This window comes from Somniosus microcephalus, chromosome 3 (genome assembly GCF_052327205.1).
Source record: "Somniosus microcephalus isolate GS21.2 chromosome 3, FLI_Smic_1.0, whole genome shotgun sequence".
Classification (NCBI taxonomy): domain Eukaryota; kingdom Metazoa; phylum Chordata; class Chondrichthyes; order Squaliformes; family Somniosidae; genus Somniosus; species Somniosus microcephalus.
The window spans coordinates 95044546-95071269 of NC_140989.1; the positions used below are offsets into that span (position 1 = coordinate 95044546).

Consider the following 26724-nt stretch of genomic DNA (forward strand, 5'->3'; position numbering starts at 1 on the left):
ATAGATGTTCAAGGAGGATTTTGCAATTGACAATGGGACAGCCAGTCACCTGGGAAGTTTGCAACTTTGATCAGCACAGAGAGTGTGCTGTGGGTAGGGTTTTTAAATCAGTTTTGTAGTGTCCGTGTGTAGATAAAGACACTGAAGACAGGAGTTGGTTCATAGGTATTTACTAAGCAAGTCTGGGGGGGGGGTTTCTAAAGGATATACACAATACACAGGCTTATATAGCCCAAGTGGCAATTACCGGCATTACGCACACCTGGGGCTCTTAAAGGCACATACACCATAATTGCTCTTAAAGGCACATACACCACAATTCCTCCCCTTCTAGCTAACTAGTACATCATATTTTAAGTAATTATTAATTACATGTTATATGCAAAATAATATACATTGCTGTATTAATTAATTATAAGTTAGTCTCTCAGGAGGCTTCCTGACTCGGTCCGGATAACGCCTCGGGGGTGCAGTAGTTTCTGGTGGTGTAGTAGGTTCTTCTGGCAAGGCTGATTCGGCTTGAAGGCCAGTGTCGGGTTCATCGGGCTCCAGTATCACCGGATCAGAGGTAGATATGGGTATCTCTACTTCATTGTTAGATGTATAGAGTGGTGGTGTAGGTTGTCCCTTTTCGGATGACTTGATGATTTGGTCAGCATGGCGCCTTATTATGCTGTCTCCGATGTCCACGGTATACATCAGTGGTCCTAATCGTGTGCAGATAGTTCCAGGCTGCCATTTCTCGGTACGGTAGTCCCGGGCCAAAACCGGTTGGCCTATCTGGAAGGGGAGGAATTGTTGATAAGTTCGGTAAAAATTTATGATAGTAATTTATTAATCCCAGGAATGACCTTAATTGTGAAACATTTTCAGGTGCTGGGGCTTTTATAACTGCTTCAATTTTTTCAGGTGACTTATGCAACCCTTCCTTATTAATTATGTGGCCACAATATGATATCTGATTTTGGAAAAATTCGCACTTGGGGCGATTTGCTCGTAGGCCTCGTTCTTTCAGCCTAGTGAGCACCTGCTCCAAATTGGCAAGGTGCTCGTTGTCGTTTTCTCCTGTTATAAGGATGTCGTCTAGGTAGCATTGAGTCCCCGGAATCCCTTGCAGGACTTGCTCCATAGCTCTTTGCCAGATAGCTGGAGCTGATGCTATTCCAAAAACCAGTCGATTGTACTGGTACAGGCCTTTGTGTGTGTTTATTGTGAGATACTTTTTAGAGGTCTCCTCAACCTCCATCTGTAGATATGCCTGTGCCAAGTCAATTTTTGTGAAACGTTTCCCTCCGGATAGTGAGGCGAAAATATCTTCTATCCTCGGAAGAGGATACTGTACCGTGTGAAGGACCGGGTTTACAGTCACCTTAAAGTCCCCACAGATGCGATTTTTTTTTGTTCCTCAGAGTTATTTTTCAATGTTTTTTTCATGACTGGAACGATGGATGTTGCCCATTTGCTCCAATCTATTTTGGATAATACGCCTGCCTTTTCCAAATTCTTCAGCTCTGCCTCGACTGCCGGACGTATTGCGTATGGCACCGGTCTTGCCTTAAAACATTTTGGAATTGCTGTATCTTCCACTTTTATTGAGGCGGTGATGCCTTTCAAGGTTCCTAGTTTCTCTTGAAACACTTCTTTGGCGTTGGCCAAGATGTCTTTTAATCGTTCAGGTATGATGTCATCATTGTTTTTTTCCTTACTGGTCACCGTCAGTGCCTGAATGGAGTGCCAGTCTAAACGTATCTTCCTTATCCATTCACGTCCCAACAACGGTGGACCACCATCTTGTAGAATGTATAAATACAACTTTTGTATTTCTTTGCCGTTGTATACCACAGGCACCCTTATTTTTCCTTTGGGGTAGACTTTCTGCCCCGTATATGTTTTTAAGATAATGGATGTGTCTTTTAGAGGTATATGCGAAAATAGCCTCTCGTAATCTCGTCGATTTATTACGGTTAGAGCCGATCCTGTATCTAGCTCCATTTTAACTGGGGACCCTGCTATTGTGAGGGTAACCCAAATGGTTTGGTAATCCTCTTTGGCAAGTACATTATGTAATTTGAGACAGCTTAGTCTCTTGTTTCCGGAGTCGCTATCGCTATTCTGGTCTTCGGAGCAATTGTCCGTCATCATTTGTACCTTCCTGTACTTTTCTTTATTGATTTTTTGTTTTCTGTCAGTGGATTTATTTTGTCCAGATTGGCATACCCGTGCAATGTGTCCAATCTTACCACATTGCCTGCATGCTTTGCCCTTGAACCAGCAGTCCCTCTGGTTATGGGTGGATCTGCCGCAGCGATAACATCTTCCGAACTCCTGTGTCATTTTATGGGTGCCGAAGTCCTGTGTCTCTTGTTGTATCTCTGCAGCTCCTTTTGCTGCTGCTTCGTATGATACAGCCATACTGAAAGCTTTGTCCAATGTTAAATCTTTTTCAGAAAGCAGTCTTTTTTGTGTTCCTTCACTTAAGAGACCGCAAACAAATTTGTCTCGAAGATAATCCGATAGTCCTGCTCCGAATTGGCAGTACTTTGACAGCTTTCTTAATTCGGTTAGGTAATCAGCGTTACTTTCATTCTTGTGTTGATTTCTCTTGAAGAACTTGAATCGTTCCGCTATCAGCAGCGGTGTTGGGTTTAAATGCTCCTGCAGGGTATCAACAATTTCTTTAAAAGTCTTGTCCTTTGGTTTGGCTGGAGTGATTAAATTTCGTAACAGCCCGTATGTCTTCGCGCCCATTAAGTTCAGAAGTACTGAAGCTTTTTTTTCATCTGTTATTCCATTTGCAGTGCAATAAACCTCTACTCTTTCCACGTATGTGGTCCAATCTTCTATTTCGCCATCAAAAGCCTCAATATTACCAGATTTAGGCATTTCAGAAAAGATATGGCGCTTCCCGCGCTTTTTTTTTCTCTCTCTGTAGCAACGATATGGCGCTTTCCTGCGCTTTCCCGCCGCTGCTACCGATAACAACGCTGTTTTACTGTGGTTTCCGTTGATTCACAGTTGGAGACTCGTTCCCGACGGAGGTCTAAACGCTGACCTGCTTGCCGCGCCGGCCGTCTCTCGAGTGCACCCTCCCAGTCCGTTATTGCTTGCCTCCGATTTCGCTGCCTGTCTCAGCTGTAGAGCCCGCCGCTGGAGCTCCAGCCTGACGCCCAGGAAGGATTAGCGCAGTACCTGTCACCAGCTTGGCCAGCTGGTGAAACCACAGTTTCCCTTACTTCCTTGAGTCTTCTGGACGCTGGAGGAATCGATGTCCTTGAGGTGCTGCCGAATTGCAGGTAAGTCCGTTTCCACTTCGTCGCCACTGTAGTGTCCGTGTGTAGATAAAGACACTGAAGACAGGAGTTGGTTCATAGGTATTTACTAAGCAAGTCTGGGGGGGGGGTTTCTAAAGGATATACACAATACACAGGCTTATATAGCCCAAGTGGCAATTACCGGCATTACGCACACCTGGGGCTCTTAAAGGCACATACACCATAATTGCTCTTAAAGGCACATACACCACAAGTTTGGGGGGTTTTGAGTAAGGAATGGTGGGACAATTGGAACCAGAATTATAAGGGAACTGTGTTCCAGAATTTTAAAAAAAAGAAAGGTTGAAGATAAGGCAGTAATGGGAGAAAATAGAGAGACCAAGGATAGTTTTTTTGAGAAGTGAAGTGATGATGGCAGTTTTCAATGATATAGGGACCACTGCAGGATATAGGGACTATGTCTACAGGATACTGCTGCCCAGGAAGGGAGGAAAAAGAGTGGGAGAGCAATAGTGGTAGGGGATTCTATAGTAAGGGGAACAGATAGGCGTTTCTGTGGCCGTAGACGTGAATCCAGGATGGTTTGTTGCCTCCCTGGTGCCAGGGTCAAGGATGTCACTGAGCGGCTGCAGGGCATTCTGGAGGGGGAGGGTGAACAGGCAGAGGTCGTGGTCCACATTGGTACCAACGACATAGGTAAAAAGAGGGATGAGGTCCTGCAGCAAGAATTTAGGGAGCTAGGTGGAAGATTAAAGAGCAGGACCTCAAAGGTTGTAATCTCTGGATTACTCCCGGTGCCACGTGCTAGTGAGTATAGGAATAGGAAGATAGAACAGATGAATGCGTGGCTAAAGGGATGGTGCAGGGGGGAGGGCTTTAGTTTCCTGGATCACTGGGCCTGCTTCTGGGGAAGGTGGGACTTGTACAAGTCGGACGGTCTACACCTGAACCAGAGGGGGACCAATATCCTTGCGGGGAGGTTTGCTAGCACTGCTGGGGGGGGGGTTTAAACTAACTTGGCAGGGGGATGGGATACAGAGTGGAGCTATAGTAGGGGGTGATTTACAGCCAAATACAGAGGAAAAAACAAGTCAGCTGGGAAGGCAGAGAAAATATGTGAGGGCAAAAGGGAATATGGCAAGGCTGGAAGGCATTTATTTTAATGCAAGGAGTCTTGCAAATAAGGTGGATGAACTGAAGTTGTTGTTGAACACATGGGAGTACGATATTGTTGCTATCACAGAGACATGGTTGAGGGTCAGGACTGGCAGCTCAATATTCCGGGGTATAGAATCTTCAGGAGAGACAGAGGGGGGTGTAAAAGGGGAGGGGGTGTTGCAATATTAATTAAGGAGTCGATTACTGCTGTAAGGAGGGATGATATATTAGCGGGTTCCTCTAATGAGGCCATATGGGTAGAAATTAAAAACAAAAAGGGGGCAAGCACCTTGCTGGGAGTGTACTATAGGCCCCCAAACAGTCAGGGGGAGATAGAGGAACAGATATGTAGGCAAATCTCAGAGAAGTGCGAAAATAATAGGGTAATAATAGTGGGGGATTTCAACTTCCCCAATATTAATTGGGATAGTCAGAGTGTGAAAGGCTTAGAGGGTGCAGAATTCTTAAAGTGCATCCAGGAGAGCTTTTTGAGCCAACATGTAGAAAGTCCTACAAGAGAGGGGGCGGTACTGGACCTAATTCTAGGGAATGTAGCCGGGCAAGTGGTGGAAGTGTCAGTAGGAGAGCATTTTGGCGACAGTGACCATAATTCGGTGAGATTTAAGGTGGTCATGGAAAAAGACAATGACGGCCCGGAAATAAGGGTTCTAAATTGGGGGATGGCCGATTTTAATATGATAAGGCAGGATCTGGCCAAAGTGGACTGGGAGCAGCTACTTATAGGAAAATCCACATCAAAGCAGTGGGAGGCTTTCAGAAGGGAAATAGAGAGAGTACAACGCCAACATGTTCCTGTAAAGGTCAAGGGTGGGACCAACAAGCAAAGGGAACCTTGGATGACAAGGGATATACAAAAATGCATTAGGAAAAAAAGGGGGGCTTTTGGCAGTTACAAAAGACTAAAGACGGAGGAAGCCCTGGAGGAGTATAAAAAGTGCAGGGGCATACTTAAAAAAGCAATTAGGAGGGCGAGGAGGGGCCATGAAATAACACTGGCGAGCAAAATAAAGGAAAATCCTAAGATGTTTTATAAGTATATTAAGGGCAAGAGGATAACCAGGGAAAGGGTAGGGCCCATTAGGGACCAAAGTGGCAATCTGTGTGTAGAGCCAGATGATGTAGGCGGGGTTTTAAATGAATTTTTTGCATCTGTGTTCACTATGGAGAAAGATGATGTAGACATAGAAATCGGGCAAGGGGACTGTGACATATTTGAACATATCAGCATCGGGAGGGAGGAGGTACTAGCGGTTTTAGCAGGCCAAAAAGTGGATAAATCCCCAGGCCCGGACGAGATGTATCCCAGGCTGTTGTGTGAGGCAAGGGAGGAGATTGCAGGGGCTCTGACACAAATTTTCAGAAGCTCTCTGGCCACAGGGGATGTACCAGAGGACTGGAGAACAGCTAACGTAGTACCATTATTCAAGAAGGGTAGCAGGGATAAACCAGGGAATTACAGGCCAGTGAGCCTAACATCTGTGGTAGGGAAATTATTGGAAAAAATTCTGAGGGACAAAATTAGTCTCCACTTGGAGAGGCAAGGATTAATCGGGGATAGTCAACATGGCTTTGTCAAGGGTAAATCATGTCTGACAAATCTGATTGAATTTTTCGATGGGGTGACTAGGTGTGTGGATGAGGGAAATGCTGTGGATGTGGTTTACATGGACTTCAGTAAAGCTTTTGACAAAGTCCCGCATAGGAGACTGGTCAAGAAGGTAAGAGCCCATGGGATCCAGGGTGCCTTGGCGCGTTGGATCCTAAACTGGCTGAGTGGCAGGAGGCAGAGGGTGATGGTCGAAGGTTGCTTTTGTGACTGGAAGCCTGTGTCTAGTGGGGTACCTCAGGGATCGGTGCTGGGTCCCTTGCTGTTTGTGATCTACATAAATGATTTGGATGAGAATGTTAAAGGTATGATCAGTAAGTTCGCAGATGACACGAAAATTGGTGGGGTGGTAAATTGTGAGGAGGAAAGCCTCAGGCTACAGGAAGATATAAACGAGTTGGTCAGATGGGCGGAAAAGTGGCAAATGGAATTTAACCCTGAAAAGTGCGAGGTGATGCATTTTGGACGGACAAATAAGGCAAGGGAGTACACAATGAGTGGTAGGGCCCTAGGAAGTACAGAGGGTCAGAGGGACCTTGGTGTGCATGTACATAGATCCCTGAAGGCAGCGGAACAGGTAGATAAGGTGGTTAAAAAGGCATATGGGATACTTGCCTTCATTAGCCGAGGCATAGAATATAAGAGCAGGGAGGTTATGATGGAGCTGTACAAAACGCTGGTGAGGCCACAGCTGGAGTACTGTGTGCAGTTCTGGTCGCCTCACTATAGGAAGGATGTGATTGCTTTAGAGAGGGTGCAGAGAAGATTCACCAGGATGTTACCTGGGATGGAGCGCCTCAGCTATGAAGAAAGACTAAACAGGCTGGGGTTGTTTTCATTGGAGCATAGAAGGCTGAGGGGGGACCTGATTGAGGTGTACAAAATGATGAGGGGCATAGATAGGGTAGATAAAGAGGAACTTTTCCCCTTAGTAGGGGGGTCAATAACAAGGGGGCATAGATTCAAGGTAAGGGGCAGGAGATTTAGAGGGGATTTGAGGAGGAACTTTTTCACCCAGAGGGTGGTTGGAATCTGGAACTCTCTGCCTGAAAGGGTGGTAGAGGCAGGAACCCTCACAACATTCAAGAAGCATTTGGATGAGCACTTGAAATGCCATTGCATACAAGGCTATGGACCAAATGCTGGAAAATGGGATTAGACTGGACAGGGATTGATGGACGGCGCAGACACGATGGGCCGAAGGGCCTCTTTCTGTGCTGTAAAACTCTATGACTCTATGACTGGCAGGCTGATGTTGTTGACAAGTATAGGGCTAAGGAGAGAAAGCTAAATGATTAGGAGTGGAGTTGCAGGGGGTCAAGTTAGCAGTTGGTGGGCTTCATGAATAACTTTAGTGAGGGCTGGAGGGGAGAGGAAAACTGTGGAATGTGAAATGGGAGAGGTCAGTCAGGAAGAGGGCTGGGGGAGTATCAAAGCAGGCAGAGGCAGCAAAACAGATGATCTCAATTTTGGACACAAAAGTCCAGAGCTCTTTGTATTTGACGTCTGCGGTGAGGATGGAGGCTGCGTTGGGTGGGTAGGGGTTAATAATGTGCGGCTGTTCCTACACTCCAGAATGATCCGAAAGAAGAGGAAGAATTTGTCAGGAAAGGTATGAGAGGCAGAGACAGAGGGGCAGAATAGAGAAAGGGTAAAAAGTGGGGAGAGAGTAAGGTTAAAAGGCAGAGAAGCTTAGGTCCACCTTGACAGCCATCTTGCGAGTGCAGTGGTGACAGGGACAGCAGAAGTTAAAACATTAGGCAGAGGTTGTACATTAACAATTAAGGGGTAGTGGCAACAGTTCAGGTCTGAGACTTGGTCATAGATGCAGGGATCAGAGCCGAAAACATTTAAGTTGTAGGAGTTGTGATCAGCCAGAACGATGGCATCTGGGTGGATGTCAGAAGATCCGGAGTCTAAATAGAGATCAGAGTAGTCCAGGGTCAACATGGAGGTCAGGTAGACACAAAAGTCAACATTTTGTCCAGTAACCTGGGTGGAGATGTGAGGGCATTCCAGAGCAGCAGGAACATTAGAAGAGCAGGTATAACAAAGAAACCACAGCAACAAGGGAACGGATTTAGCAGTCGGGGAAAGGCGACAGGGTGAAGCAATCCAAGCAGTTGAGGATAAAAAAGTTGCACCATCAGAAGCTTGTAATTTTTTTTGTATGTTTTTGTGTGCATACCTTTGTGCAACTACAAAGCTTTACTTTTCCTACTGCCCCTATGTGGTGCAACCCCTGTGGCTTCAGCAGAGGTAGAGACAGGCTGCTCAGATCCCAGCTCTGACTCTTGGCTGATGACCTCTGGATTTTGGGCCTCACCTGTGCAAGGACACACTTGGCCATCAAGACATGAGGCAGCATGTCAGGTACTGACTGAGGGGGGGCAATGGGTGAGAAGTGGAAACGCTTTGAGTGGAATCCCCACTTCCATGTCCCCTTTCACCATCATCCCTCTCATGGACCAGCCACACTTCATTGATACCACTCTGCTAAAGAGAACGTTAGTGCAGATCAGTGCAGCACTGTAAGGCCAAGACTAAAGTATGTCATCCTATTTAAGGCAGCAGACATGCTGGCATTCAGATTGTGCACAGCAATGGTCAAGGCATGCATGGACTCACTTGATTGCCGCGTTTGACGTTCCACAGAGTTGGGCACTTTAGCCATGGAAGAACACATCGTCGCAATGCCCTGCGACATCATCCCACTGATGCTCGAGACGGACAGCTCCATTCTCTTTGCAATCGTGGTCAGTGTGTTTGGAAGGCCTGTCAGTACATTTCACATTCTCTGCTGCTCCTTAATGATTCTCCTTTTTATCGACGGCCCCTGGGGTACAGCATCTCAGCTGAGCAGAGTTTGGAGAGGGCCCTCCAAAGCGATCTCTCCACATCTGTCCCTGCCACCACCATCTGCTTTTACTCACTTGTGAAGTGAGAGTCACCAGATGAAAACCCAACTATCTGTCTAACTGGTCCCACCGAAGTGCGAGTATCTGAGCTGTTGCATGGTAAGTATAAGTCCTATGACAGTGCACCCTCAGAAGGAATCAGCTCCTGAGGATTTGTCATCCATGAGGTCCATTGATTCTTGCTGCGAGCGTGAAGGCCCTGGCAGAGAGAAAAGATAGGAATTAGTACTGGCAAGGTTACGTATGTTGCAACTTATTATGAAGATGGTTATATTTCACTCACTGTTGAAATCAAGTCAACGTGACTGAGTGTTGTATGACATGTGGGTCGCTGATATTTGTGTCACCAGGCAGCTGGGAGTTCACCATCTCTGATGGCTGGGAACAGCAAAATGCCATTGATCTCCAGCACTTCCTCCTCTGCAGTTGTCAGCTGTGAAATCTGTGGAGGATCACCTCCAGTTCTTTCCCTCTCCCTAGTGTTCTGTGCTCTCTTCTCCTGCAATGGGGGAAGGAACAGACCTATGAGTGGTTATACCAATGGTGAGGGTGACTATCAGGAGAGGCATGAAACTGCATAAGGATGAGGGTTAGAGACAGTGGTGCATGGATAGAGAGGGATGTGAGAAAGTGCATAGAAAGAGAAGCATGGGTGTGCTTGCAAGGTAAGTGGGTGTGAGGAGTGATGTGATGGAATAGGCTCAACAAGGTAGAGTGAGTGGGTGGGGTGATGCACACAGCAGGATGCAGGTGAATGTGCAACTGTACTCACCTTTCCTGACCTGGCTAGGTCATTAAAGCGCTTCCTGCACTAAATTCAGGATCGTGGCAGAATGCTCCTGCTGCTGACCTCCTGGGCCACCTCCAGCCACACCTTGGTAGCAGTAGCAGGTTTTTTCCTTCCATTACTGGGAAAGAGGACCTCTCTCCAGCTCCTCACAGCACACAGCAATATATCAAGGGAGGTGTCATTGAAGTGGGAGGCAGCCTTTGAGTCTCCTGAATCCATTATCAAAGTTCTTCCTAACTTGTTTCTGACTCAACTCCTCCAAATTCCATCTTTGGATTGGCCCTTTAAATACTGGAGTTAAAATTGCGTCATGCGGGTCCTCATCACGCCCGCTGCCGCGCAATCGACGCCAAACCCACAAGTAAAATGATAATGAGCTGGCTGTGTTAAAATGCCACTGACAGATGCGCTGAACTTACTTCTGAGTTTCCCACACGATATCGGACACTCCCACTCCCAACACGCCTCCGAGTTAATATCAGGGCCTGCAATCCTAACTAGTTCATAATCTTCAGTACCCTTTTTTATTACATAAGGATATATGGCACAGAAACAGGCCATTCGACCCAATCAGTCCATGCCGGCGTTTATGCTCCACACAAGCCTCCTCCCATCTTTCCTCATCTAAATCTATCAGCGTAACCCTTTATTCCCTTCCCCCTCATATGCTTGTCTAGCCTCCCCTTAAATGCATCTATATTTTTTGCTTCAACCACTCCCTGTGGTAGTGAGTTCCACATTCTCACCACTCTTTGGGTAAAGAAGTTTCTCTTCTGAGTTCCCTGTTGGATTTCTTGGTGACTCTCTTATATTGACGGCCTCTAGTTAGGCTTTTTCCTTCACTATCTCTCTCCTTCACCTATCTGCCTCAAGAAACATCCTTTCATAACCAACTTCCCCCCCTCCCCCCGCCCCACTTTGGATTGCTTTTCCCCTTCACTATACTTATTCTTAGCCTCTTTGTCCAGATTTGCTCCTCCCCATACCTTATTAGTTTAAATCATGACCCAATGCCCTACTTAGCCTTTCTACTAGGACACAGGTAATGGTTCAGTTTAGGTCAGACCCATCTTGTCTGTAGAGCTTTCCCCAGCCTAGAACCTGGCCCAGCGTCCTGGAAATCTAAAACACTCCATTCTACACCAAATATGTTAATATTTTAATCTGCTTCTCTCTAACTGTTCGAGTGTGTGGCAGCAGCAGGAGATTACAACCCTAGGGGTCCTGTTTTTCAATTTAACATCAACTCCTCAAACTCCCTTTGTAAAACCTCCATCCATTCTCCCCTAAGTCATTGGTTACAATGTGAACCATTATGCCTTCAGGTTGTTCACCTTAGCCTTCTAGAATATTGTCCACCTGCTGTTTTTGCCGTTGCAGAAAAAGCTATCTATCCCTCTAATAATAGAATCACCTATAACTACCACTTGCCTTTTCACAAACCTATCAATTCCATGTCTTCTTCTTGTGTCGTACTGTTCATGATTTCACTCCCGAGTTGCTGTCTTTGTCTGCATCATAGGTATCCAGCACTGTATACATAGCAGACAACTTCAGCACCTCACAACTGTCAATATCCAAGTCTCTCTTTCCCCCAATTCCCTTCTTCAGTCTCACTATTCTCTCTAGTTGCAATGTGTTTTCTGGAAGTCTTCTCTCCTTCAGTATAGCGAAGAATGTCTCCAACTGTTTTTTCAAGTTGAGTAACTTTGTGCTAGGGCAAGTCAACCTGGAGACAGTCTTACACCTGTATTTGTCCTGGGCAATCTCAGAAACCCCCACAACGTGCAAGTTTTACACATACCAGTTTCCACTGTCCTACTATAATAAATAGATTCAAAAGACATGGAAACACAAATAAAGTAATTGCAATACAACTTAATGCCAGTTCTTAACTCCAGTTGAGGCCAAGCTCCTTAAACTCACTTCTCTGGCCTCATAGCCTCGCGCTTTACAATCTAGTTAAATCCACTCAAAACAACTGAATTAACATAAACAGCCATTTCAGAACAAATACCATTTTCAAAACAATTAATGACAAATCACACTTTGCCACCTGTACTTTCACATCAATTACTTGCTAGCTTGTCAATCAAGCCCCATTAGTAGTTGCAAAAATAAACCCTAGTTAACATGTCAATAATTATCATTTAGTTATTTACCCATTTATTTACTCCAGTTCAGGCCTCTACTCATTCAGCTACTTCTCATTCTAGTGGCCTCTTGCTTATATAATCTACCGCACACTCCAGATTCAGTCAAATTTCTTCTATTCACTCATCTTCTCATTTAGTAATTTGCATTTCTGTGGAGCATTCATTATTTTCATGCAATAAGTGGTCAAGAAATAAACCAAAACTTACAGAAATATTACAAATGTGCTAATATTTAACTAAATACTGCTAAGTATTTCATAAATACTTCTTTAGTTAATTTGTATGCTTTACAAAAACAGTGTGTAAAACATTATATGAAGCAACAATTTCAAGCAGCTAGCTATTCTGAAAAGTATAAATGTCCCTTCTTCTAAATATCTGGCTGCCTAACTTTTCAACATGGTGTTTTATATAACATTTCAGTCATTGTGAATGACCATGAAACTACCGGATTGTCATAAAAACGCATCTGGTTCACTAATGTCCTTTAGGGAAGGAAATCTGCCGTCCTTACCTGGTCTGGCCTATATGCGACTCCAGACCCACAGCAATGTGGTTGAGTCTTAAATGCCCTCTGAAATGGCCTAGCAAGCCACTCAGTTGTACCAAACCGATATGAAAAACAATAATAAGAATAAAACCAGATGGACCACCTGGCATCGATCTAGGCACCAGCTTCGGACACGCCAAAAGCACACCCAGCCCAGTTGACCCTGCAAATTCCTCCTCACAATAACATCTGGGGATTGTGCCAAAATTGTGGGAGAGCTGTCCCACAGACTAGTCAAGCAACAGCCTAACATAGTCATACTCACAGAATCATACGTTTCAGCCAATGTCCCAAACTCCTCCATCAACATCCCTGGGTATGTCCTGCCCCACCGGCAGGACAGATCCACCAGGGATGGCGGCACTGTGGTATACAGTCGGGAGGGAGTGGCCCTGGGAGTATTCAACATTGACTCCAGACCTTTTTATGCCTTCAGCATGGGCAAGGAAATCTCCTGCTGATTACCACCGACAACCCTCCCTCACCTGATGAATCAGTACTCCTCCATCTTGAACACCACTTGGAAGAGGCACTGAGGGTAGCAAGGGCATAGAATATACTCTGGGTGGGGAACTTCAATGTTCATCACCAAGAGTGGCTCGGTAGCACCACTACTGACCGAGCTGGCCTACTCCTGAAGGACATAGCTGCCAGACTGGGCCTGCGGCAGGTGGTGAGAGAACCAACACAAGGGGAAAAACCTATTTAACCTCGTCCTCACCAATCTACCTGTCGCAGATGCATCTGTCCATGACAGTATTGGTAGCATTGACCACCGCATAGTCCTTGTGGAGACGAAGTCCCGTCTTTACACTGAGGACACCCTCCATCGTGTTGTGTGGCATTACCACCGTGCTAAATGGGATAGATTCAGAACAGATCTAACAGCTCAAAACTGGGCATCCATAAGGCACTGTGGGCCATCAGCAGCTGCAGAATTGTATTCCATCACAATCTGTAACATAGAAACATAGAAGATAGGAGCAGGAGTAGGCCATTCGGCCCCTCGAGCCTGCACCGCCATTTAATGAGGTCATGGCTGATCATCCAAATTCAGTACCCTGTCCCTGCTTTCTCCCCATATCCCTTGATCCCTTTAGCCTTAAGAAATATATCTAACTCCTTCTTGAATATATTTAATGAATTGGCCTCAACTGCCTTTTGTGGTAGAGAATTCCACAGGTTCACCAGTCTCTGGGTGAAGAAATTCCTCCTCATCTCTGTCCTAAATGACTTACCCCATATCTTTGGACTGTGACCCCAGACTCCCCCGCCATTGGGAACATCCTTCCTGCATCTAGTCTGTCGAGTCCTGTTAGAATTTTATAAGTTTCAATGAGATCCCCTCTCATTCTTCTAAACTGCAGCGAATATAAGCCCAACCGACCCAATCTCTCCTCATACGTCATTCCTTCCATCCCAGGTATCAGTTTGGTGAATCTTCGCTGCACTCCCTCAATGGCAAGAACATCCTTCCTCAGATAAGGCGACCAAAACTGCACACAATACTCAAGGTGTGGTCTCACCAAGGCCCTGTACAACTGCAGCAAGACATCCTTGCTCCTGTACTCGAATCCTCTTGCTATGAAGGCCAACATACCATTTGCCTTCTTAACCGCCTGCTGCACCTGCATGCTTACCTTCAGCGACTAGTGCACAAGGACACCCAGCTCTCGTTGCACTTCCCCTTCTCCCAATCTATTACCGTTCAGACAATAATCTGCCTTCCTGTTTTTGCCACCAAAGTGGATAACCTCGCATTTATCCACATTATACTGCATCTGCCATGCATCTGCCCAATCACCCAACCTGTCTAAATCATACTGGAGTTTCTCAGCATCCTCCTCACAGCACACACCCCCACCCAGCTTTGTGTCGTCTGCAAACTTGGAGATATTACATCTAGTTCCCTCGTCTAGATCATTAATATATATTGCGAATAGCTGGGGTCCTAACCTCATGGTCCGGCATATCCCTCACTCTACTATTACCATCAAGCCAGGGGACCAACACTGGTTCAATGAGGAGTGTAGAAGGGCATGCCAGGAGCAGCACCAGGCGTACCTAAAAATGAGGTGCCAACCTGGGGAAACTGCAACACAGGAAACATGCATGCTAAACCGCAGAAGCAGCATGCTATAGACAGAGCTAACTGATCCCACAACCAACGGATCAGATCAAAGCTCTGCCGTCTTGCTACATCCAATCGTGAATGGTGGTGGACAATTACACAAGTAATGGGAGGAGACAGTTCCATGAACATCCCCATCTTCACTGATGGCAGAGCCCAGCACGAGAGTGAAAAAGACAAAGCTGAAGCGTTTGTAACCACCTTCAGCTAGAAGTGCCAAGTGAATGATCCTTATCGGCCTCCTCCCGAGGTCCCCACCATCATAGAAGCCAGTCTTCAGCCAATTCGATTCACTCCACGTGATATCAAGAAAGGGCTTAGCAGAATGGGTACAGCAAAGGCTACGAGCCCCAAAAACATCCCAGCTGTCGTGCTGAAGACTTGTGCTCCAGAACTAGCCGCGCCTCTAGCCAAGCTGTTCCAGTACAGCTACAACACTGGCATCTACCGACAATGTGGAAAACTGCCCAGGTATGTCCTGGCCACAAAAACCAGGACAAATCCAATAATTACCGCCCCATCAATCTACTCGCAATCATTAGCAAAGTGATGCAAATTGTTGTCAACTTTGAAGCAGCACTTACTCACCAATAACCTGCTCACCAATGCTCAGTTTGGGTTCCGCCAGGGCCACTCGGCCCCAGACCTCATTACAGCCTTGGTCCAAACATGGACAAAAGAGCTGAATTCCAGAGGTGAGGTGAGAATGATTGCCCTTGACATCAAGGCAGCATTTGACCAAGTATGGCATCAAGGAGCCGAAGTCAATGGGTATCAGGGGGAAAGCTCTCCACTGACCGGAGTCATACCTAGCACAAAGGAAGATGGTTGTGGTTGTTGGAGGCCAATCACCATAGCCCCAGGACATTGCCACAGGAGTTCCTCATGGCTGGGTCCTATGCCCAACCATATTCAGCTGCTTCATCAATGGCCTTTCTGCCATAAGGTCAGAAGTGGGGATGTTTACTGACGATTGCAGTGTTCAGTTCCATTCGCAACTCCTCAGATAATGAAGCAGTCCTTGTCTGCACGCAGCAAGTCCTGGACAACATTCAGGCTTGGGCTGATAAGCGGCAAGTAACATTCGTGCCACACAAATGCCAGGCAATGACCATCTCCAACAAGAGGCGTCCAACCAGTGCCCCTTGACATTCAACGGCATTATCATCGCTAAATCCCCCACCATCAACATCCCGGGGGTCACCATTGACCAGAAACTTAACTGGACCAGCCACACAAATACTGTGGCAACAAGAGCAGGTCAGAGGCTGGGTATTCTGCGGCGAGTGTCTCACTTCCTGACTCCCCAAATCCTTTCCACCATCTACAAGGTAGGAGTGTGTTGGAATACTCAGCACTTGCCTGGATGAGTGCAGCTCCAACAACACTCAAGAAGTTCGACACCATCCAGGACAAAGCAGCTTGCTTGATTGGCACCTCATCCACCACCTTAATCGTTCACTCCCTCCACCGTGGCTGCAGCTTACATCATCTACAAGTTGTACTGCAGCAACTCACCAAGGCTGCTTCGACAGCACCTCCCAAACCCGCAACCTCTACCACCTAGAAGGACCAGGGGCAGCAGATGCATGGGAACACCATCACCTCCAAGTTCCCCTCCAAGTCACATGCCATCCTGACTTGGAAATATATCGCCGTTCCTTCATTGTCGCTGGGTCAAAATCCTAGAACTCCCCCACAACAGCCACATGGACTGCAGAGGTTCAAGAAGGCGGCTCACCACTACCTTCTCAAGGGTAATGAGGGATGGGCAATAAATGCTGGCCTTGCCAACGATGTCCACATCCCAGGAGTAAATAATAACATAGAATACAGCACAGAAACAGGCAATTTGGCCCAAAAATACCATGCCGGCACTTATTCTCCATTCGAGCCTCTTCCCATTCTTCCTCAACTAATGCTCTCAGCAGAACCCTTTATTCCCATCTCCCTCATATGCTTGTCTAGTCTCCCCTTAATATACCATTCATCTCAACCACTCCCTGTGGTAGCGAGTTCCACATTCTCACCACTCTCTGGGTAAAGAAATTTCTTCTGAATTCCCTATTTGATTTCTTGGTGACTATCTTATATGATGGCCTCTAATTTTGCTCTTCCCCACAAGTGTAAACCCTTTGGGGTCGATTTTAACTCAGCCGTGAGGCGGGCTTTGAGGCGTGTGGCGCCTGGTTCCCGACCCCAAACCATTTTAACCCAGGCGTGTCTGATGGTCCCGAATCAGTCCCACCTCCAACAGGCGTGACTGGTCTTTAAGGCCCTTAATCAGGAATAATTGGCCTTTATAATGCCATTTTAACAGGTCCTTGCATTTTTAACCCTTTTCCCACGCAAAACACGCCTGGTGGGGATCACGCCTGTGAAACCTGGCATGAGCACTATTGGCTTGCTGACTGTCAGCTGCAGGTCAACCATTAAAGAGGAGATTTGATCAGTCATCATTTGCAGGTGGCAGGACTTTGTTGTTTCAGGCCTGGGGCAACTTTTACCAGGCTTAACCACACCTGTGGAAGGTTGGAGCCTCACACACATCTCCAGTGTGACCTCCTGGGAAACCCCGCTCGCCACCTTCACTCAGCGCTTCCTCAACGGAGGCATATACCAGAAGCATGGGAGCCATTTATTTCCTTCCCTTCTGGGCATTAGATGAGCTCGAACACCAGCCGCGGCACCAGCAGAACCAGGAATAACAGCAGCAGCAACAGGAGCACCAGGCTGCTGCTCACCCACCTGAAGCTGCACGGGCCAGAAGGGGCCAGCGCTTGGAAGTGGCTTGAGAGCACCTTGCTGCACATCAGGGGGCCATGGGGACCCATAATCTGCACTGGCAGTCCTACTCAGAAGGACTCCCATGAAGGTCTGGTTTCTCTGTTCAATAGATGCCCATCGCTCCTCAAGAGATGTCATTCTACTATGAACACTCACCATGTTTTCCATACCCTGGTGACTTATCTTCTCCATGGATGTTGCCATCCATTCCATGGTGATGCGTTCATGCGCCAATGACTCCACAAAGGCTCTGCTCATGTTCGCTATGGACTCCTCCATTCGCTCCACACTCACATCGACCCTGGAGACAAAACCAGCCAGAGACTCCTGCATCTGTTTCTGGAGTTCCAGCCCTGCTGATCTTATGGATGGACCCAGAGGCAGAGGGTCGACATGCAGCTGAGCCGAGCTGGCAGAGTCCTGCGCCCTCCGACTAGCACTCTCCACTGCTGTCCCTGTCTCCACTTGTGAGCTGTGATACACCAGGTGGCAACACTACTCTATGTCCTGAAGGTCCCGCCGAGGTGTGAGTGTCTGTGCTGGTGCTGGGTGCGCTGAATTCTGCTGACGCTGCGCCCTCAGAGGTTGCAGATTCCTCTGAGGAGTCTGGAAGCTCAGGCTCTTCCTCCTGGACAGTGGGGACGGGGGCTCTCGATGGTCCTGTGGGGAGTGAAGGAAAGAGTTAGAGGTGTGAGGTAAAGGTTACATGCACATTGCATATTGCAGATGATTATAGGTCCATCTGTTACAGCTTCAGAATCATTATCAGCGACTCATGCAATGTCAATGAGAGAGATGGAAAACTATTCTGTCACCAGCTTGCTGTAAAGGACCCGTCTGTCTGTCCCCCACTTGCGCCTCAATCTTCAGTCATCCGATTTCCAGGACCGCCTCCTCCCAGGGGGTGAGGTGGGCTACTGACGGTGGCCCTCCTCCTGTCTCGCTCGTTCTCTTTTATTGTGAGCTCTCTTTTCCTGCAATGAGGGAGACAAGTGGAGTTTGAGTGAGAATGAAGGAGTGAGTGTAGAGAATCCATAGCACAGATGCTTAGAAGGAGACAAAGATGGAGTGAGGTGGCAAGACCAAGGGCCCTCCCTGTGTGTTGTTAGTTGTTTTCATAGCATCAGAGTGATAGGGAGTGTGAGGGCTGCATAGTCGAATAGTTAGGTGAATGTGAGCATAGAGAGGGAATGGGTAAGGGTGCTTGAATGTCAGTGTCAAGTGGGATGTGGAGGAAGAGATTGCTAAAGCTGAGTGCTGGTGAGGAGAGGCAATGGAGATCAGATTGCGAGTGATGGGAACTTCATACTCACTTTTCCAGTGTGCTGAAGGTCATGAAATCTCTTCCTGCACTGTATCCAGGTTCTGTAGATAGCCGATAAGGAGTTGATCTCCTCTGCCACTTGCAGCCACGCAGCCTTTGTCTGCTGGGGAGGCATCTTCCTCCCTGATGAAGGGAAGAGCACCTCCTTGTGAGCTCTTGCTCCCTCCACTAAAGCCTGCAGGGCAACGTCGTCAAAACGGGGGTGCAGACCTCGGTCTTTCTCTTGCCATTCTGCTTTCAGCTCAGTGTATCAGCAAATGCCAAAAGGTTGGCAGCCTGCAGAAGAAGCAAGGCTTGTTGCAGACCCTAAATGCGGCAGCAATAATGATGTCATATTATGCGACTTTCTGACTGGAAATACTCTTTTGCCAAGGGTTCCCACACGTTGGAAACCAATTGGCCAATTGAGTTAAAATTGCATCAATCTCACACACCCATTTAGATTCATGTAGGAAACACCAAATTCGGGGAACCCGACAATTTCCCGCACCCGAGTTAAAATCGACCCCTTTGTGTCCACTCTAGTCAAAGCCTTTCATAATTTTAAAGACATCTATTCGGTCAACCCTCAGCATTCTCTTTTCAAGAGAAAAGACACCCAGCCTGTTAATCCTTTCCTGGTAGGTATAACCACGCATTTTTGGTATCATCCTTGTAAATCTTTTTTGCATCATCTCCAGTGCCTCTATATCCTTTGTATAATAAGGCGACCACAACTGTACACAGTACTCCAAGTGTGGTCTAGCCAAGGTTTGATACAAGTTTAGCATAACTTTTACTTTTCAATTCTATCCCTCTAGAAATAAACCCTCGTGCTTGGTTTGCTTTTTTATGGCCTTATTAACCTGCATTGCTACTTTAAATAATCTGTATATTTGTACGCCCAGATCCCGATGCTCCTCTACCTCATTTAGATTCTTATTTTCCAAGCAATATGTGACCTCCTTATTTTTCTTAGCAAAATGTTATGTCTCACACTTATCGGTGTTGCAATTCATTTGCCAATTATATGCACATTCTGCAAGTTTATTAATGTCTTCCTGTAATTTGTTGCAGTCCTCCTCAGTATTGACTATTAACCTGTGTCGCAACTTTCAGTGATTTGTGGATTTGTACTTTTAGATCCCCTTGTTCCTCTACCCCACCTAGACTCGCACCCTCCAAGTGATGTGACCTCCCTATTCTTCCTACCAAAATGTAATGCCTCACATTTACCTGTGTTGAACTTCATTTGCCAATTATATGCCCATTCTGCAAGTTTATTAATGTCTTCTTGTAATTTGTTGCAGTCCTCAGTATTGACTATTCCCCCATATTTGGAGTCATCCTCAAATTTAGAAATTGAGTTTTTGATTCCAAAGTCTAAGGGGGAGAAATTCGGTACCTTAGCGCCTCCCGTTATCGCCTCCAGACGCTAATGACTTACCAACCAGGCGCGGCCAAATGAACGACTCCCGCTAAATTGGCCAAGAGGATTGCGGAGGCGGTAACACTTTGCACTACGATCTCCTGCGTCCGGAGATCGTGACGTCATTGCCGTGCGCGTCAGCCCAGTCCCGAACTTCGGTTCCGCCCCCTGCTGCATCACCGGGCGACAACACCGACAGCTGCAGGAAGCGCTGTTCGGGAGGCCAGGAGCGTTGGAGGCGCAAATAAAAGATGTTTGCGCGGGTAGGAGAAAAATGTTAACAATGTTTCAAGTGATTTTTTTCGATTGCTCCTGGAGTGCATGAGGCTGATTGGGCTGGACCACGGCTGCCATCAGGGACCAGCTAACTTGTCCCATCGCATAACCTGCAGCGATGGCCCTTCCCTTTAAGGGAGGGAAGGAGCCTCAGATTGCGACAGCGCTGCATGGAACATTGCGCAGCGCTGCACCTCTACCACCCTGCCTGCGTCCTTTAGCGCTCCAGGAAGTGGAGCGCTTGATTTAGTGTTCCACTTCCTTCCTGGAGCGCAAACACCGAATTTTGAAAAAGCTGGGAATCATTAGTACCTGATACTAGACGATACTGAATTTCACCCCCTAAATGTTTAATATAAATTGTGAACAAAGGTGGTCCGAGCACTGATGCTTGTGGGACCCCATTTCCCACCTTCTGCCACTCTGAATAGCTCCCCTTTACCCCTACTCTCTCCTTTCTGTCTTGCAGCCAGCTAGTTATCCATTCTGCTACTTGTCCCCTGGCTCCGCATGCTCTGACCTTATTTATTAGTCTATATTATGTGGCACCTTAGCGAAGGCCTTTTGGAAATCGAGGTAATTCTCATGTGGGATGTTCCAATACCAACAGCAAAAATCACAATGCAATTTTAGCCAAAAACTTGTATATACACATCACTTTCCTTATTTCTTCAAGCAACTGGACTTTACATGCAGCAGGACTTAGGCGACATATGTAGGCTAGTGTGCAATTATTCTCTCTCTCAGTTCCATCATCGGGTATAACATTGCACTTCATCAGGATAACAGCCGTGAAGCAAATGTTTGGTTTTGCTTCTGTATATTTTACTTTTTAGAAAAACTCAATTTGTAGTGTATAGCCTGTCAAGAGGCTGATACTCTTCAATGTTATTTGGTCAATGAGATCTAAAGTGTATAAGGCACCTTGTACTTCTTCAGGGCTCCTCAGGGCAGTGTCCTAGGCCCAACCATCTTCAGCTGCTTCATCAATGACCTTCCCTCCAACATAAGGTCAGAAATGGGGATGTTCGCTGATGACTGCACAGTGTTCAGCGCCATTCACAACTCCTCAGATAATGAAGCTGTCCATTCCCGCACGCAACAAGACCTGGACAACGTTCAGGCTTGGGCTGATGAGTGGCAGGTAACATTCACGCCACACAAGTGCCAGGCAATGACTATCTCCAACAAGCGAAAGTCTAACCACTTCCCCTTGACATTCAACAGCATTACCATCGCCGAATCCCCCCACCATCAACATCCTGGGGGTCACCATTGACCAGAAACTTAACTGGGCCAGCCACATAAATACTGTGTCAACAAGAGCAGATCAGAGGCTGGGTATTCTGCAGCAAGCGTCTCACCTCCTCACTCCCCAAAGCCTTTCCACCATCTACAAGGCACAAGTAAGGAGTGTGATGGAATACTCTCCACTTGCCTGGATGAGTGCAGCTCCAACAACACTCAAGAAGCTCGACACCATCCAGGACAAAGCAGCCCACTTGATTGGCACCCCATCCACCACCTTAAACATTCACTCCCTCCACCACCGGCATACTGTGGCTGCAGTGTGTACCATCTACAAGATGCACTGCAGCAACTCGCCAAGGCCTCTTCGGCAGCACCTCCCAAACCCACGACCTCTTCCACCTAGAAGGACAAGGGCAGCAGGCGCATGGGAACACCACCACCTTCAAGTTCCCCTCCAAGTCACACACCATCCTGACTTAGAAGTATATCGCCGATCCTTCATCGTCGCTGGCTCAAAATCCTGGAACTCCCTACCTAACAGCACTGTGGGAGTATCTTCACCACATGACTGCAGCGGTTCAAGAAGGTGGCTCACCGCCACCTTCTCAAGGGCAATTAGGGATGGGTACTAAATGCTGGCCTTGCCAGCAACGCCCACATCCCATAAAAACGAATTTAAAAAAACTACATTCCACAAGCTAATCAGCGGCAGAGTGGTTTTATTGTTCACTCTAGGCACACGGTTTTCCACATTACACTGCACATAAGGTGACATTTTGTTTCACAGAAAAATTTAGGCTTGCCTGAGGAAGTGGCATTTTGTGCTAGGCATAAGAAAAGGTGTCTGAAATGCACCCACATCATTACACTTGGTCCTTCATATTGCAGGAATTCCAATAGTGGTTGGTTAAAATTCCTTTTTGAACGAACAAACTCCAACAAAACGTGAATTTGATGGAAATTTGGTAGATTAACACTTCACTAATGATGAAAGTTAGGCCACCAGGTGATCTTCATTACGTAGTGCATTTTTGAATTTTAAAATGCAAGGAAAGTCAGGAAACTATGTAAAGCCGTTACTTCTCCATTTGCTGATTTGAATTCTAAAGTTCTGTTGCTACTTTTGAAAAAGTGACGGTACTATGACCCATTTTCCCACCAATATGCAAGCAAGACTCTCAAGAGGATTTTGTATTATAAATGGGGAACCTTGTGGTATCAATAATTCAACAATTATTCAAATATTTGGAATATAAGCAGCATCCGTTATAGCATTAACCTTACTATAATCTATATATACAATTTCTTGCGTTTTCCTCTTTGTCACTCCTATTTCAGTTGTTGCGATTCAGTAACACTTTTGTAATATTATGTAATGTCCAAATGCAACAGCAACACCTTCTTCTATTACTTTTAATAAGCAACACTGCTATTAAGTCCGCTGTGGCAAGTCACCCAGCTCTGGCTGCCTTTTTTTTGCATCTCGCAGCTAGGTTTTCATTTTCAGCGGCCGGGCAATTGGACCCATTTATGCCAGCCATTAAGGCTGGTTTGGAAGAAAAAATGGCGGTCACCTTGCTTCTGGCGGGTCCATGGCGGAACTTTCCATTTTGGGCAGGTCGGAAGCACTGCCATTGCCTGCGCTCGCTGCAGAAATGGAAATGAGGCTGATCGTGCATCAATGAGTGTGCAATGCTGATTTGACGCACAATCTGCCATTTGGACGTCATCGCTCTATTTAACGCCCTCTCCAAATAATGACCAGCTGAACGTGCGTTCAGAAGCAGGAAGGACTCCGCTATTTAAAGAGATCATCAACAACTTTCAGCTGACATGCTTTTTGATTTCTACTGGCTCTACGTAAGTTTGTGCAACCGTTTGGAGCTTTCTACAGTTATTTAAAGTTGCTGAGGTGACAGGGAGTGGTGCTGCAAGTGGAGAACGCATTGCTCATCATTTAAAGGGTTCTTGTCCCAGTCATGGTGGCTCTACTTGCAGTCCCCCTCGCGCTCAAGTATGACAAGGAGATGGAGTGGAGGCAGAGAAGAAGAGGGCAAGATGCTCACAGAGGGAGGAGGAGGAGGGGCTGGAGGCCTCACCCCCCCTCGGGTCTTCCGAGAGCACTTCTCCTATCTGCACTTAAGCCAGGAGCAGTGTATTAGGAGGCTCCGCTTCACCATGGAGGTGGTAACAGAACTTTGCCACCTCCTGCAACCTCAGAGCAGAGCGACAACAATGCTGCCAGTAGTCCTCAATTTTTTCACCACAGTATCCTTCCAGCCTGGAGCAGGAGACATAACTAACATCTCCTTGTTCGCTGTCCATCGCTGCATCCGGGAGGTCGCAGAGGCTCTACTCCAGGAGAAGGGACTTCTATCATCTTCTTTCTAAACACAGAGAAGCAACAGGAGTGCGCATGTGGCTTTGCCAGGATATCGGACTTCCCCATGGTGCAGGGCGCCATCAACTGCACACATGTGGCTTTGCGGCCGCCTATAACAATCCTGAGATGTTCCATAACTGCAAAGGCTACCAATCACTGAATGTGCGGTTGGTGTGCGACCACGGCCAACACATCATAATGGTAAATGCCCGGTATCCTGGCAACAGTCATGATGCCTTCATCCTGCACCAGTAATCTTCCAGCCACCACGTCAAACCCGAGGGTGGCTGCGGAAACAAGGGCTAGCTGCTCTGCACCTGGCTGATGACTCCCATCCATAACCCCACCATTCATATAATGAGAGCTACGCTGCCACGAGAAACCTCATCGAGCAGGCCATCGGGGTGCTAAAGCAACTGTTCCGCTGCCTTGACCGCTCGGGAGGAGCCCTCCAGTACATGACGGAGCGGGTGTCCCACTTTGTGGTGGTCTTCTGCAATTTCCAGTTTGGCCATCATGAGGGTGCAGCCGTTGCCACCACGGGTTCCAGGACCACCTCAGGAGGAGGAAGAGAGGAGGCAGGCAGCAGATCACTCCGGACGGGCTGTCCGGAGTGTCTCATCAGACTCCAGTTCCAATAAATGAACCCCCCAGATTCCCGTTGCTCACCACTTCCCCATCTTACCATCCCTCTGTCACAGAACATCACAGCGTCCTCCTGGGCACAAAGCTGAAATGAGAGGAACCACAAAACAAGAATTCCAAACATAATTTATAAATTTATCAAATCCAAATCAAAACAACAATGTAATTTGTTGAATCACTAATACGTCTGCTGCTCCATTAATTTAATTTAATAATTCACTGGGGCTGCTGCTTTATACATTTATTAATTAATACACTTCCGTGCTTTGCACTTAATTTAGTTATTCACTGGTGTCCACAGCTATATTAATTTATTGATACCTGTTTTTTCCATTATTTTATTAATTTAATGCTGTTTACTACTCTTTTAATTAATAAAGTTTCTTATGCCTGCTGCTCTATGAATTCATTGATCACTGGTGTGCATTATTGCACTGATTTATTGATTTGCTGGTGCGCTATTGATTTATTGGCACCCACTGCTCCCTTAATTTATTAGCTGATGTGATGCTTATTGATTTCCTGGTGCGCCTGCTCCATTAATTCACCGGTGCCTGCTTAGCTGTGTCGCAATTTTCATCAGTAACCTTTCATTGTTGTGAAAGAGCGGTCATGTAGGTTTGTGTGGGTTGAGTTTTCCTACCGTGACTGTGTGGCAAACAAAACTAATAGCACAGTTTATTTTGTTGATCTTTAATCTTCATGAACATTATTATTGCAACAGCTTCTGTTGTCCACTGTTTTACGGTGTATTGACTAGTATTGGAATAAATGTAACTACAAATTAGTCTACTGTAACAAAGTAAATAGATATTAAAAACTCAATGAAACAATTAAACTGAGTGGGAAACAATCTAGAACTGGAGATGAAATCTCACCCTAAATGGGAACAACCTACCCACAAAAGTCCATTGAATAAAATTAATTTAGTCAGGTGAGACAAGAGTGAAGAAGCTGTTAACATGACCGCCAAAAGGAGCTAACAAATAAATGAGGATGAGAACCAGTGCCTAGTACCAAACTAGGAATTACTTTCACATGTAACCAAAGGAAGAGGGTAGCAGAGAAAATAAATCAAGCCTGCAGCTAAGTAAAAAGGGGAGGGAAAGAAACAAGTGATGAGATAAAAAAAGATGGAGTTATCTATAGGAAGGGAAATACAAAACCCTCTACTCCCCCAGACATGTTGCTAAAAACCCTGGAAATTAATCCAGGGATCTGCAGTCACAAGCTACTGGCTGCTAACAGTGCATAATAATATAGAAATGCAGACCAAATTTACAGAAATTTTGCCCAAAATAGTTGCAGATAGTGAATGGTCCTCTCTCATTGAACTATACTCCTAAGTAAATTGATTCAGGCAAGGTGTGGAGGTGCCTTACCTGATGCCATAGACTCAAATGCAACAATGAGCAGCAAATGAAAGGAGGTTTACGAGTTGGTTCAAGCACAAATCTCGAGGGACTTCAAGAGGGAGCCCCAAGATATGAGAGAAAATGCTCAAGGTTCACTACAAAGATAATAACTTAATCACTCTATCCCAGTACTCCTACGTCGAAGAGAAGGACCACATGATAGGGGGAGACGCTGCTCAATTTTACCACAGCTGACTTATGCAGCACATGATCATTGCATTTTTGGTCCTCATTATGGATTCAAGGCAAGCTTCTAGAATTTAATTCATCAATTGCTAGGAACTCACAGGTTTTTTTGGAGGGGGGGGCGATATTGGCATTGCTGCAATTATTTAAAGGGCTGCAAGAACTTATAAAGAGAGTTTTTTGTCATCAAAACGTCATTGGAAATAGCTTCTCACTTGACACAACTGAAAACAACACCTATTTCACAAATGCTCTCCGGGACACCTTGTCTACAAGAGGGTGCTCCAAATTACCTGGAAGGTAAGTGCTTGTTGACCATCCAGAAGACATGACAGCAAATAAGGAGGAAGTTGGTGGACATGGGGAGCAAAAGAAAAAAAATCGGTCAATGTAAGGCTACCCACCAGTAATATATACCAAACAGATAGGCAAAGTCTACAAGCCACA

The 26724-nt window shown here is 46.3% G+C and overlaps 1 protein-coding gene across 21 annotated transcripts in view; it reads right to left on the bottom strand.

The window, feature by feature from the left end:
• LOC147121217 (girdin-like) overlaps positions 1-26724 on the bottom strand; it is a 456789-nt gene that overhangs the window by 194905 nt on the left and 235160 nt on the right. The window contains exon 2 of one of the 21 annotated variants that reach the window (XM_085981381.1): positions 26571-26584. The exons of 19 other annotated variants lie outside the window; for them this stretch is intronic. In XM_085981381.1, coding sequence (XP_085837507.1) covers positions 26571-26584 — 14 coding nt within the window. Of the gene's footprint in view, positions 1-24716; positions 24739-26570; positions 26585-26724 lie in introns of those variants that run through there. One more of the 21 variants, XM_085981383.1, reaches the window with a different exon arrangement.